Raw genomic sequence first — 13,936 nt, 5'->3', positions numbered from 1 at the left:
TTCATGTGGATGCTACACGTAGCACCCACCTACACCAGACCATAGCAACCGATAGTAATGACACTCCTCGACGGCAGCAGCCGTCACTAGCAGCCTGACACAGACACACATGCAAAAACAGTTTTAGAACAACTCTAAAAAAAAAAATGACCAAGAACAGCACAAGGTGCTGGCCTGGCCTCCAAATTCACTAGATCCCAAACTGATCAGAGCCCCGCCCCTCAATCCACAGGACCCAAAGGTCACATTGTTATGCCTGACAGTTGGATAGCTAGATGGATGCTATCCTATTTCACCCATTTGCCAAGAACAGCTAAACATTTAGGGTTACCAGGTGTCTGTGCAGTGTTGTTTGTGGGCGGAATCAATGAATTAATGCCCCACCGGCCCTTTTGTTTTTGATTGTACAGATTCGTTCCACACACTCCATCTACATTACCCAAACAGCTTTACCTGATGCTAGCATGTGTAAGTGCTAGCCTTAAACAGAAAGCAGGAGTCAACTAAAGCCCACTTCCTCTCCACACCTCCAGATTTTTTTCATTTCTAGTATGCACTGATACCTAGAAACGTTTTGATGCGGAGCTTAAAAAATGCTGGCGCCACAGATAGCTGTTCATTTGTCATTTCCAGTGAGACAAAAACAAAACAAATGCCTCTGAGTTTAACTTTCTGTTATGTTGGGGTGGTTAGGGTGGTTAGGTGGGTTGCTTACATTCAAAGGGAAGTGTGACCATGACTGTATGAGTAATGTATCAGTAATATGAAGCAATGCATGCTTCACTGGTGTGGTATTATTATTAAAACCATGTACCCAATTATAAAAGAATAAAATGATTCAACTCTCTCCTCTGACAACTGGGATAGGCATGTTTAAGTGAAACGCGTACTGATAAATGATAAAACCTTTGAATTTGTTTTTAGTGTCTTATTTCTGCCTGGTGGTTGCAACTGCTTTCTGTATGAACTCGATTCCATTCCACATTATCGCTCTAATTACAGCCTCTAACTAGATTAGCTGGTTTTCAAAAAGGCCTGCGGTAATTTTTCCAAGGTTAGGAAACAATGCATCCGCAGCTGATCTGCAGTGGCAGTGGCAAAACAAAAATGACTACCACCAGCTAATTCCTGCAGTAAAGGAATGATGCTTCATGATTGTGGGTTTTCCCACGTTTTCCTGATGCACATTGCCCCAGACTTGCTGCCCACACTTTTTTGGATCTCAGGTAACTTCTGCCGCGCCCTGAAGGTGCCAGAACGCCGCGGTTTCTCCTGTGAAAACTCCCGTTTGTCACAGAGGAACATTCTTTTTATATTACAGTTTAGGAAGTTAAGCAATATTCACTCACTGGAATCCAAACACTGAAATGAAGGCTGTAGTGCTGGTCTGATAACTTGGAAGTACGAGGTGTGGCTTGCTTGTTGTCAGCCTTTTGCTACAATAGACTTTCTTTGACTGTCATGTCAAAAAAGGGTGTTTCATAATGAATAAGTGAATAAAATTACGTTTCATTTGAGCACCACGTTGACTCATTCGAGGTTGTCCTTCCCCTTTTGATGTTATTTGCTGTCAGTCACAGTGGCCATGGGTTTACTCACTGCTAACATTAGGCTTGTTAGAAATGAATCATGCCTGAACTGAAACATTTACCGCTAAATTCCACCCAGTGCGTGCCCGTTAAGTTCCTGAGTATTTGACACGTTATGTAAACATAAGCAACGATAATCTCACAAGATTATTTTGCAGCAGGTCTTGAAGCCGTAGCCTCAGGTGTCATGTCTCACCTGATCTCACACTTCTTTTTCTCCCCCCCACCCACCACACACACCCATCTAATCTATAAAAAGTGAAAATGAAATGATGTTTCTTTCGTACACATGACAACCACGCTGCCCAGTGTTGCCACATCGAACTGTAGTTGTGTGTGTCTCCCTGAAAAGAAAAGAAAGAAGTTTCCAACATTTAATAACTCCATCAGGAGACTGATGTGCTGTGGTATGTCAATCCTCAACTCCAGTGTAAGCTGGCGAACAGCCAGGCTGCTGCTCGCCAGATGAACATTTCTCCACACTGATCTACAGGTGTCTCTGCTGCATGTAGAGCTGATAATAACTTCAAGTTTTTTTTTTATGAAAATGTTCTTTATGGATAACAGCTGAACATTTCTACGTCTGGAGGGCCTAACAGTGGTGGACTTGGAGCTCCAGTGAGGGAAATCAAAAGGGACAGCAACTGTGGAATGATAATCAGATCATATAAAATTATAGTATTGTTCCTGTTTATTATTGGTTACCGTTGCAAGAGTAGGAGACAATGAAAAAAAGATGGTTCACAATGATTCAGCCATTCAGCGCTATGCGTGTCCTGTCTGAACAGGCAAGCAGGTTAACATGGCCGCGCACAGTGACTCATAGTGCTGCAGCCTCCTGTTTGCAGTCAGGGACAAGCTTTTAAAACACACCTCTGCAACTCTGCCCTGCAACACCGAACTGAGAAACTGAATGAGACCTGACAAAAAGGAAACAATAGGCTTCCAGTAATCATGAACAAATCACAACATTTAATGAGCCTCTCTCACACACACACTAGATACATTTTCATGATAGTCTTCATTCCCTTTCCTTCATACCTGTGTGTATGATATTGTTTGCACAACGGATAAGTTCTTTTTTTTTTTTTTAACTGATTTCATGTTTGGTTTTGGTTTCATATGTGCTTCTTGTTATAAATTCTTACATTTGACATTCTCTTCAAAAAAAAAAAGAAAGAAAGAAAAAAAGAAAAAAGTCCCTTAATCCCTGCAGTAAGATTCCACTCAACACAGAAGACACTGTGACAGAAGAAATAAATATATTTTTTCCATATCATTAGAATTGATCTCGACCTCGACCCAACCGATGAGCAGAAAGCAGTTTGGTCCGTCTGAACGTAAAATTCATGTCTTATCTTGGAAAAAGTGGCTCTGAGGTTTTAGCCTCCTCCCAATCCTTATCATCAAAAACATAAGTTGTGGCAGCAGGCCTGGGTAAACGGACAGAAACTCAGTATTCAGAATGACCAGGCAAATAGTAACAATAAAGCGAGAAAAACTAAAAAATGTGGTGTTTTATTGCTAAATGTAGATGAAGTGGAGTGCACAGTGGGCTCATACAATGACTGCATGGTCTCCATTTGTCGGGGTGCCCAGCAGCCCTTGAATCCATCAGTCATCCGGCTATGAGTCGAATCTTTGGGTCTAGAACAGCCCCAACTGTTCAAAACGGTGAGACCATTTCAGCTACAGCTCAGAGCATCACAATCACCAGACCAAAATAGAGGTTTTATTCCAAAACTCCCCAGCCCGTATCAAGACACGCTCCACATGCGCAACCCATCGCGCTTCCTGTTGGTCTTCATTATCTCCATGCTGCAGACAACTTCTCATTAGATAATGTCAAACTGAAACACTCACACACGCGTGGGGAATGTGAACACTGTGATGATGGTTGACTTCATGCGGTTTGTCATGAGAGGCTTTGTACAATAGACGGTTTTCCACATTTTCCGGCACCGGGGGGGTGGGGTGGGGGGGGGGGCACTCGGAACTGTTATTCCCTTCGCACCAGCAGCAATTTCAATGCTGAGCTCATTCAGCTTCAAAGCTGTTGTCCTGGTACATGAGGTGCCATGTCATGTGTTTGTTATAGCAAACAAGGTTTTATTTTGACATATGCTGCATTTGAAGATTCAGAAAGACTCAGGTTGGTAAAGGAGAGTTGCTGTTTGCATTGAGAGCCGAGAGAGACTCGAACGCACATCAGGCACTCCATTATAAATCCTCCGCGATAGTGGAGGGCTGAGGCCCATCCCAGCTCGCACAGCGTGGTGGCTGGGTAAACTCTGGACAACGTTCTGCATTATTACAGGCCCACAACTGTCACACTTAAGTTTCCTGCTCACCTGACGGAAGAAAGCCTTCCAAAACATCAAAAGCTGTTTAAAGAGATTGAAGAGTCTGAGATTCTTTGAAGTGGACTTGTATGAAGTACTTAGAGTCAGTGTCCAAGCAGCAGGTGTGAGTCCTGGCAACAAATCACAGTAATAAACTGTTCTAGATGGGTCCACCAGAAAAAACAACCATTTAAGCCACCGAAAAAAATCAATATGACATTAAGCGTATTCTACTTTTAGCATGTTATCACTCCTCTACCTTTCTGCCTTACTCTTCTGAACTAAAGCAGCTATCTATATCTATCCATATAAGGTAAATGTGCGAAAAGTTGTAATTTGTCTCAGGAAAAGATTGTTATTCCCAGTGAACTATGTCATTATGTCTTCTTCACACAGTGACAGTGATTTCAGTTGTCACTATGATGGTTCGCAAAACAGTTTACACCACTTTCCATATATCAATCTTATATATGAACACATGAAGGGCCTGTTCAGACCTTGCATTAAGGTTGGACATGGGCAATCCGATCGCAGGAGGCCAGCTTTTACAGGGCCTGTTCAAATGTGGCATTTCAAACGTGTCTCAATATGCCTTTTGGAATCCAATCACGGTTTGCTCTGCATTCAAATTAACACTAATGTCATTTCTGTCTGCAAAAACCCAGCTGAATTTTGTATTTAACCAGCACATTCTCCGAGTCTACCTGGAGTTGGATGAAAAAGAAGCAAAAGAATACAATGACATAACAGCATTACAAACGTGGCTGACTATTTTACAAATTGGATCTTGGGTCTCTCAAATCCAATCTCAATGCCCCTGAGGATCTTTTACATGATCAGATCGCCCAGATCAGATCTTAATGCAAGGTTTGAACAAGCCCTAAATCACCAGTTCCAAACTTTTTTTTTTTTTTTAAACTCTAATATAATTGACTGTTTAAAGGCAAAATAAATTTCAATAATCACTTTGCTCAACATTAATTGTGCCTGCTTACAGGTGCAACATTCCAGTATAATAATGAAACCCTGATTTCTTGTGTGGCAGCATTCTCCAGACTCTGCGGTGGGGCTGATTGGTGTGTTACAGTTTGGGTTGGGTCATATTAATCACCCCGGGGACCGCTGAACAACATAGTAACACACTATTTTATTTTGTAAACAATGACACTTAGAAATCAGCACTACTCTCAAAAGACAGAGATGACAACTAGGAAGCTAGGAACTAGTGGAAGCTGTGAAATAATTATATAATAAAATAAGTCAACTAAAATAATATTGCACAAAATAGTCAAGTTAAAGTTTATTTAGAACATTTAAAAACAACCTCGTTTTACTAAAATAAATAAATAAATACATATTGGTGCTGTATAAGCAATACAGCTCCAACTTTTTTTGTTTGTTTGTTTTTTGACTTGCTGTTACAGTATCAATAAAACATAGCAATTGTGTTTCTTCTTGTTTTCCGAAAACGTTCAAATGTGACTTAGGCAGTTATGCTTTTAAGCTAACGATTTGTAACTTTACACAACAGAACGTAGTAGACTATGATGAATGCTTACAATAATCGAAAACGTAATGCGAGTAACTGTGGTTGTAATTTTAATTTTCTGCTTAACAAATAATTTTATTTTCGATAATTTCGGTGAATTTAAGTGACTGATTGTCCATCAACGGTCAAAACAAAGTAATAAATGCGAGCCTAATTGCGTCAGCGGCCTTTTATGTCTCTGTTGTTGGTCTCGTGGCCTGCCCTGTGGCCACGCCCCGGCGCTGCGTCAGTCTCTCAAGATCCTCGCACCTGAGAGTAATGAGAAACAGAGAGACGCGACGACTGACGGAGCTAAACGGGAGTCCTGGAATGACTCCATCTAAATCTCTGAAGGGTTGAATTAATACTGAAAGATGAACGACGCTCATATACCTGTGGTGAGTTTGGTTTACTTAGACGGCACAGCGGAACAAAAAAAGTTTGGTTTTGGACACCGGTTAATGAGACTTGAGGTGTAGATATTTCACAAGTCATTTTACATATTAACGTTTGTCAAAATGGTATTTCCTGAAAGAAGCAGACGGCAAACCACCGAGTGTTTTGTGAACTCTAATATATATTTTTTCTAGTTCACTCTTCTTGTTGTTTAAAGCGGTGGTGTTCCTCAGTGATCGTAAAAGTTGTTTATTTGGGGCATGTATGACACGGGTTATCGGTAAGCTATCAGTGAATAAATTGTATTAGGAAACTCTCCTCTTTTTTTCTTTCGTTAGTGCGACCCTGATTGAAGAATGTCGCATTTATATGTCAAAGTCCCCTCCTGTCTCTGGCTGAACTCGGGTGCGAAATTCAACAACCAAGTGTTGTAGTGTGTGGGGCTACGTGTGTCGATTTGAAGGCTGTCTCCTATACGTAGGCTTCATGTTCATATTACAATGAACTTATAATTGACGTTTCTTGTATTTGTCTCTGTCCTAAAAGTTGCATCAACTTATTTTAGTGGACTATTCATTTAACATTTGTAGATTTTAAAGCACAACATTTTTATTGAAAATGGAAGAAAAAAAACGTGTAATCAAAAAGAGCGATGACACATGTTCAAGAAGCAAATGTGTGTCAGGGTGTGTTCAAGTGTCCACACACACACACACACACACACACACACACACACACACACACGACCATGAGCTGCCATGGTGGGTGTGAACAGGAAGCTAGTTTACCAGTATGCCTTATTTGGATACTCTTTCCAGGCCTTGTCTGTATCTGGATATGTTGCTTATGTAGTTCCGGTGAGATTTTGGCATTCCAATTAAAACCTGTTGAACGAGAAGGCTTTATAAGGCCTGCAGACACTTCTGCGCTCTCAAGATGGATGGAAAACACTGATGGAAAGTCCCTCCTCAGGTCACCTGTGCACCTCTGACCTTGTACATGAGATAATGGCTTGATAAGAAGTGCATACGATTTGTAATACTCAGTCTTTTGAAGTGTTAAGTCATATTATCATAAAGCACGGAAGTTGTTATTCAGGAAAGGAAAATCTTTGATGTATTGCAAATAAAGATAACAACTCCAGTAATTTCCTGTGATTAGAGCTTGTTTACAAAGGACAAGACGATGGATAAGTTGACATTACATATACTTATGAATGGCTGATCCAAAGAAAGAAAAAATGCCTGCTATAGTAATATGTAAAATATTAACATACTTTCTATTATTTCTGTTAGTATTGTAAGTGTCATGTTTGAGTTTGACCATCTCCGTCCGTTAATTAATCAAGCTATTTATTCTGCCACAATCCAAGGTGATGTTTCCGGTTGTCTTGTTTTGTCTGATCAAAGGGACGCACTTGTAAGAATCAGATCTAAAAATCAGTTTCCTTTAAACTCCATCAACTTTCCTTAGACAAAAACATTGAGTGAGTATGCAAATAAATATCATTTTGTTTTTTATTATAACAAAAATTCTAACTAGTTTCCAGGGGCCTCCGTTAATTGAGTCTATCAAACACCATCACTGTCCACTAAATCATGAATCACCTCAAAAGCAACTGTTACTATACAACTGTAGGACAACCCACAAAAAACTTATTTTTGTTTCTTTTCCTTTAAGGTTGTTTTCGCGTTAGTCTGGGTCCTCAAACCCACTGGGGCAAACCTGCCGTCTGCCCTTGATGTGGGAGGCAGCGGGGCACAGAGGGACGTCTCCTGCAGAGAAGACTTGGAGTACCTAGTCGGCAGCATCTGCTGTTTAAACTGTCCAGCTGGTAAGCCGCATGGAGCCACACTTGATTTAGCCCTCAGAGACTCAAGTTCTGTGACTAGTTCAAACCAGAAATCCATCACGGCCATATGAAGAAGTAATTATTTACCTAGAGTGACATTTTCAGTTGACGGCCCAATTAAGCTGCTCTATATTAAGAGATTTTTGTGCTTTGTGTGTGTGTGTGTGTGTGTGTGTGTGTGTTAGGCAAATATGTGAAATCGCCATGCACGCAAGCAGGACAGAAGGGGGAGTGTGAAGAATGCGATTATGGAACCTTCACTGAGCATGACAATGGGCTGAAACAGTGCTTCAAGTGCACACCGTGTCACCCAGGTAATTCAGCTCGGCAGCTTTACACCATCGATTGCAATGACTGAAGAAGGAAAAATCAATATTCAACCTTTTCAGAGTGCTCTGAGCATAAACTGAGACTTAACAAGGTCTTTTTCATGTTTTTCTCAGATCAGGAAGTTGTAAGGCAGTGTACTCACACTCAAGATACTGAATGTCGGTGCAAATCGGGGACGTTTTGTCATCCTGACCATGCATGTGAAGTGTGCAGGAAGTGTTCAAAGTAAGTGTATACAAACCAAACAACTAGATGACAACTAGTCAGTTACTCATCAAGTCAGTCATGAGAGACAAATGCATTTTATGACTTTCCCTTATTCTAACTGCCTTGCTTATTTGAATTGTTTACGATTTTTAAAGATTCGTCGTTGTTGTTGTTTTTTTTTGCTTCCCTTCAAACTAGGTGTAAAACTGGTGAAGAGATCGTAAGGAACTGCACATCAACCACCAACACGGAGTGCAAGAAAATCCAGCCCAAATCTGCCTCTGCTACAGGTACAGTAGTTGATTGACACTGGGGCCTTTTTCCTGCATTAGGAAAATGTTGTTTTGTTGTTGAAGAGTTCTAATCTACAGTCCAGCAAATCATGGTGTGTGGCTTTACATATACCTGACATGAAACAAGGCACTAAGAAATTACTGAAACATGAAATTCTTTCACTCATAAATTCTACCATATCACTTACATTATTTGTGTTTGTGTTTGTTCTGTTAATTAGGTGTCACTGCAGTGATTGTGGCATGTGTGGTGGCCACTCTGGCCATTGTTGGGATAGCAGTTTGCGTGTGCAAGAAGAGAATTCCACAAAGAGGTGGGTAGAAGTAGAAAACTAACACTGGATACAGTCTCGGGGAAAATCTTTGTGTGCAAGAACATGAAGAGAAAGTGCTGTTCAGTGTGACTAAATATTGTAGCCTCATACTATAAAACGATGTTAAGATTATACACTTTCAGAACACTGAAAGTGAAACAACTACAGCAACATGTTCATTTAGGAAAGAAAAGGAAATTGCAGCATGTGATAAAACGGTTTAATTTCATGATACTTGCTTTGCTGAAGGCTGAAGTCGCTGACGTTCTTTCACGGTAGGAAAATTAGTGCCATTAGAGTGCTTTACTTTCCATTGTAATTATGGCAAGTGTGCACTAATTGATATGTTAAATACTTTTGGTTTGAAAGCACAAAGACACATCTTGTTGTAACTGTAAAATCTGTATACCCAGCTGATTGCATAAGACTGGAAAGTACATGCTGCTGCACTCCTGGTAAAAACTCTCAAAGAGATTTGAGGTGTGGTTCAACACGTGAAATTTCTTTCACCTGTGTCATAAGCCGGCAACCTGCCCATGGCGCCCTACACTGCTGCCTCCTGGTTAGCAGGAATAGGAATAGGTGGAGGTTTTGAGTTCCCTCAGGGAAAGAAAGTTTTCATTTGCATTTAAAACCTCATGAGGCCTTGAATGAGGACTATTTTTCCACCTTACCTTTCAATTACACTTCATCATCCACAACTGACTGACTAGACCAGAGGGACTGTAATCATTTAATTCATAGGGCGATGAAAGACTGTTGATGAACAGTAATGCTGCGTCACTCTTTGCTTCAGACTTGTAGAATGGGACTGACCTGTTCAACTGGACAGCAGTTGGAAACACTTTCTGACCACGTTGGAATGAGGTGTATTTGATTAAAATATAATTGAAAAGGTAGTGAGTCAAAGTGAAGTTCAGACCACATGGTTTATGGGTAGTATGTCAATGCCATTCAGGGCAAACTTGAAAATGGGCTGCAATCAACTGCTGTCAAGGACATTGAATGCTTTCCTGTTTGGATTCCGCCATAATAAGATGGTCTGTGCTGTTTACCGTGCTTTTAGTGAACTGAGCTCAGTCCAGCACAAAGTGGCTCTCTGTTAGTCAGGTTCTGCTGCTAACCAGTGCTTATCCCAGTGACACTATTGATTGGTGTGGCCAGAATGTTAGAACTCAAAAAATAGAAAATGACAGAAACATTAAACCCACACAGAACTCAAATAAGATGAGAGAAGATTTTAATTGTCGCTTTAGTTATACATAGTACAATGCACAGTGAAATGTATTGTTATACCTGCAGCCAGTAATAAAAGGTACTACAGTAGAAACAGTAATACACAAGATTAAAAAAAACAAAAGTACAGATCTATGACTGAGAATAATAAAAGTGAATAAAATAAGGTATAAACTGTAAACTTAAAAGGGGGTAGCTTGCATATACATGAATTTGCATATATTTTAACGCAGCTGTGTGAATAAAGCACATTAATGCAATGGTATTTAAGTCCCGTTAGTCCAATCAAATAGTTGCTTTCATGGGACTTTAGGTAATTCCCTGAAGTTGCATAATCTTCTCTTGGCATTCTTTCTGTAGACTCTGGGAGCGATCTACCTGACAGGACGAAAGCTGGCCAGGTGAGCATCTTATATATTTAGAAATGCTGTAGTAATCATCAAATATAAGAACCACATGGCTAAATGAACGTAATGAATGTTTTTATTCAAGGAATAAATATGAATGGTATAACCCATCCTGAATGTAGACTAAGAAGAATAATGTTGTTCAATGAAGGGTGTCTGTCTGAACATGTTCCTCATGCTCTTCTCTTCTGCAGTACACTGCCATCAGTCTTCCTGGGGAAAGCGGGGGTGGAGAGACCGGAATCGCAAATCTAATGCTGCCCCGGCAACCGGTGAGAGCCAAATCCTTAGCCGGCGTGGAGGATGAGTATAAAATGCTGTGTGAAAGCCTCGACAGCTCAGCCAGTAACTCCCAGAGCAGTCTAGCCGGCCTGCCATCCTCTGCCTACCCTGCAACTTACCCTCGAGCCAGCCCCGTCGTCCCCAGGCAGCCCAACAGGAGGGTGAGAGCAACAGCTCATCTCCACCCCTGCTTCCATCCTTGCTTCTGTCTTTGTCTTCCTTCTCAGCTGCTTACTGCTTGTTTGCTCCCTTTGAGTTATGCCTCGCCGCTCTAACAGCACACACCCGCAGCTGTGGTTACACTGGTCTAACTGTCCTCATCCTCAACTTTTCCCACTTTGGTTTTTACATGATAAAGGTTTTTTATTATACTACACCAATGTATATGAGCTATACACATTATTCAACAAATCTCCTTACATGTACTTATCTTTCTTATATTCTTGGCTAGCAAAAAAATAGTTCTCAAAAATCTTCTTGAAAAGATTAAGATTTGTAAGAGGCTGAGATTTGACCGTTGCCACTAGCACAAATTCGTAATGCACATAGTTATGAACCCGTCCTTGTGACTCACTGTACGTGCTGGGAGATTTGTGGCTTTTCCTTTTAAAACACACACACACACCCTTTTTCCATTCAGTTTTGAAACTGATAATTCCTCACTGGAGTTGTCATCATCAGTGAAGAGAAGTGGAAGCCACCGTTGCCCAACTTGAGCAGATAATGTATTGTCTGATATTTGAGTGGCTGTCCTTGGTTTAGCCATTAGTCTGTCTCTCAGACTTACTTGTCAGGTCGTCTTCCTGCCCAGAGCAGCATTAATCTTGATGAGTCGCACGTTCCTTATTGTACCTGTAAAACATTAACATGAGTGGAGGGACATCTGGATTATCAGATGTTCCTTTTTACTTCCATTCACACATTCATTCTGAGGAATCTGGTGGAACAAATTATTTAAAGTTCATGTAACTGAATAAGAAATGAGTTGGAGTCACCTTCTTACTCACAATTTTTGACTCCTGGACATTTTCCCAACTCTTCTTAAGACCATTAATGATTCTTTCTCTTTTTGTCATTCAGGAAGATGAACAATTACCCAAGCTTGTTCCCATGAATGGTAAAGTGTTCTTTTTTATTATTTTCACATCTTCTCTCTAAAGTTAAGATGGCTGAGTGTGACCCACTGAACACAGAAACAACTCATGCATACATTGGGTGCACTAATGTATTAGTTATAAATGTTATCACTACAGTGTGGTTTGAAGGTTTTTCCTCTTTGTTTGCAGGTGAAGAGTCACTCAAGAGATGCTTTGGGTATTTTGAAGAACTGGATGTGGACCAGCATAAGAGATTCTTCCGTCACCTTGGGATCAGTGACAATGTGATCAAAAGCAGAGAGAACCTTCTCTATGAAGACAGGATCCACGAGTTGCTGAACATTTGGGTTGAGAAGGAGGGAAGAGACGCTAGCTTGAATGATCTGCTGAAAGCTTTGCTTGAGTTGAACCAAAGGAGAACGGCGGAGACGGTCATGGAGAATGCCATGAAAGATGGCCATTATTACTCCTCCTAGCTTTAGTGACAGGAGAATTTTAAAAAACGACTAAACCTTCTGACACGTAGCCACATGGTGTGAGGTTCTCATTTATGAAAGCATACACCATCCAACGCTGGATGGCTTTTAACTACACTGCCATCAAATGTGGTGCTTTGGCATGAGTAAGCTACTTGCTCAAGCCGTGGGATAAATGTGGAGAAAGAATGGCAGTCCGTTCCTGTTGCTTCCTGCTTCCACGTTACAGTAGGAAAGCATAAGCCTAACTAGTGGCATTTTGGCCAGTAAAGCGATTCTCTCCTAGTTTTAGGAAGTGTGTGTTTTACTGAAGTTGCCGTTCAATACGTGCATGTCATTGTACTTTATTGTACGGCCATGATGAGGAAAGCAGGTAGTGAAGACATACGTCCTTAACGTTACACAACCACAGACCTGAAAAGTGACAGTTTAAAATATCAGCTGTTTCTTCTTACTGGAAGTGATATCTTTGGGTCAGTTACACAGTGCTGTGAAGAGTTTGTCTGGCACCTTGTTTTCACCGTTTCACAGAGATACAGATGTTTATTAATATGAAAGACTTTATTTAACATGTATTTATTAGGTCTGTGTCCTCATGAACATCATCTCATTGATCTGAGCTTTGAGGCTTAGATTAATGAAATTTCTAAAAGTGTTCAGTCTATTAAGACAGTACTATATACTTGACTGACAATGTTATCCCGTTCAAGGATACTTAAAGCATCTTATTCAGAAGGATCATTTAATTTGTTTTTAGTTTCCTCCATGCCTCATGTTCCAGGTTTGTTATATTCCTAATTGTAACTGACACGTTGCAGGATTACGAAACGTTCTACAGTGGTCACTTATGTGAGCCTCTAAAACAAGTGTGTTGAGAGAAACGTGAAAGTGTTGACCGTTTACGCACATTTTTTTTTTTTTAACTACTGTGCAGTAGTGTTTTGAGAAGCAGCTTTGAGATCAAAGGTTCACCTCCCCCTGTGTCCATGGCTGCTCTGAGTGTACCCGCTACTGGACGGGTCAAATGCAGGAAAATCATTTCCCTATCTGTGATCTAATGTGTTGCTGACATGGATTGGACAGGTTCATCACGTTACCTACAGAGTAAAATTATTGGTGAATGTTACACAGTCAGTGCCATGGTTTTATATATTGTGTCTGTCTCTTTCATCACTTTTGTTTGTCAACCTGATTCGTTTTATGAGCTGAAAGAGGTCTCTGTATCCAGAAGCGTTTGTAACTTGAAAAATAAAGAAGTTTAGTGTAGTACACTTTGTTTGCGTATGATTTGCGTATGAACTGGTAAAATGTGAGGCCTGTGTGGGCTAGACAGCAGAGCCACACCCACAACTGAGCAGAGAATTCAGTTCCACCTACATTCTTAATGTCAGAGTTTGCCAAGATGGAAATTTTTGTAAACCAAGGTGGAGCTGTTATTGATTTTTTTTATTGATTTTTTTTTATTCACAATAAAAATCTATAATATAATTATAATTGGGTCAATTTTGTGGTGTTTATTATTATTATTATTAATGCAGCTATAATATACATCATGTTTTTGCCTTTATCTCACATATTTTGCAACGT

General features: G+C 40.4%; 1 protein-coding gene across 2 annotated transcripts; it reads left to right on the top strand.

The window, feature by feature from the left end:
• Positions 1-5,702: 5,702 nt before the first annotated feature.
• Positions 5,703-13,618, top strand: hdr (hematopoietic death receptor). Of its 2 annotated transcripts, none has more exons than XM_047592804.1 (10): positions 5,703-5,857; positions 7,536-7,689; positions 7,893-8,021; positions 8,151-8,262; positions 8,443-8,534; positions 8,759-8,851; positions 10,448-10,488; positions 10,689-10,766; positions 11,857-11,893; positions 12,063-13,618. In XM_047592804.1, exons 1-10 carry the CDS (start codon positions 5,834-5,836, stop codon positions 12,347-12,349), a joined length of 1,047 nt encoding a protein of 348 aa, XP_047448760.1. In that variant the 5' UTR covers positions 5,703-5,833; the 3' UTR covers positions 12,350-13,618. The 2 variants fall into 2 exon arrangements, with proteins under 2 accessions (XP_047448760.1, XP_047448759.1); XM_047592803.1 differs by having other exon boundaries at positions 10,689-10,937.
• The last annotated feature ends 318 nt before the right edge of the window (positions 13,619-13,936 follow it).

Source organism: Mugil cephalus, chromosome 8, assembly GCF_022458985.1.
Source record: "Mugil cephalus isolate CIBA_MC_2020 chromosome 8, CIBA_Mcephalus_1.1, whole genome shotgun sequence".
NCBI classification, from domain to species: domain Eukaryota; kingdom Metazoa; phylum Chordata; class Actinopteri; order Mugiliformes; family Mugilidae; genus Mugil; species Mugil cephalus.
Note: the sequence above shows the minus strand (reverse complement) of the source record. Positions and strands in the feature narration are given on the sequence as shown.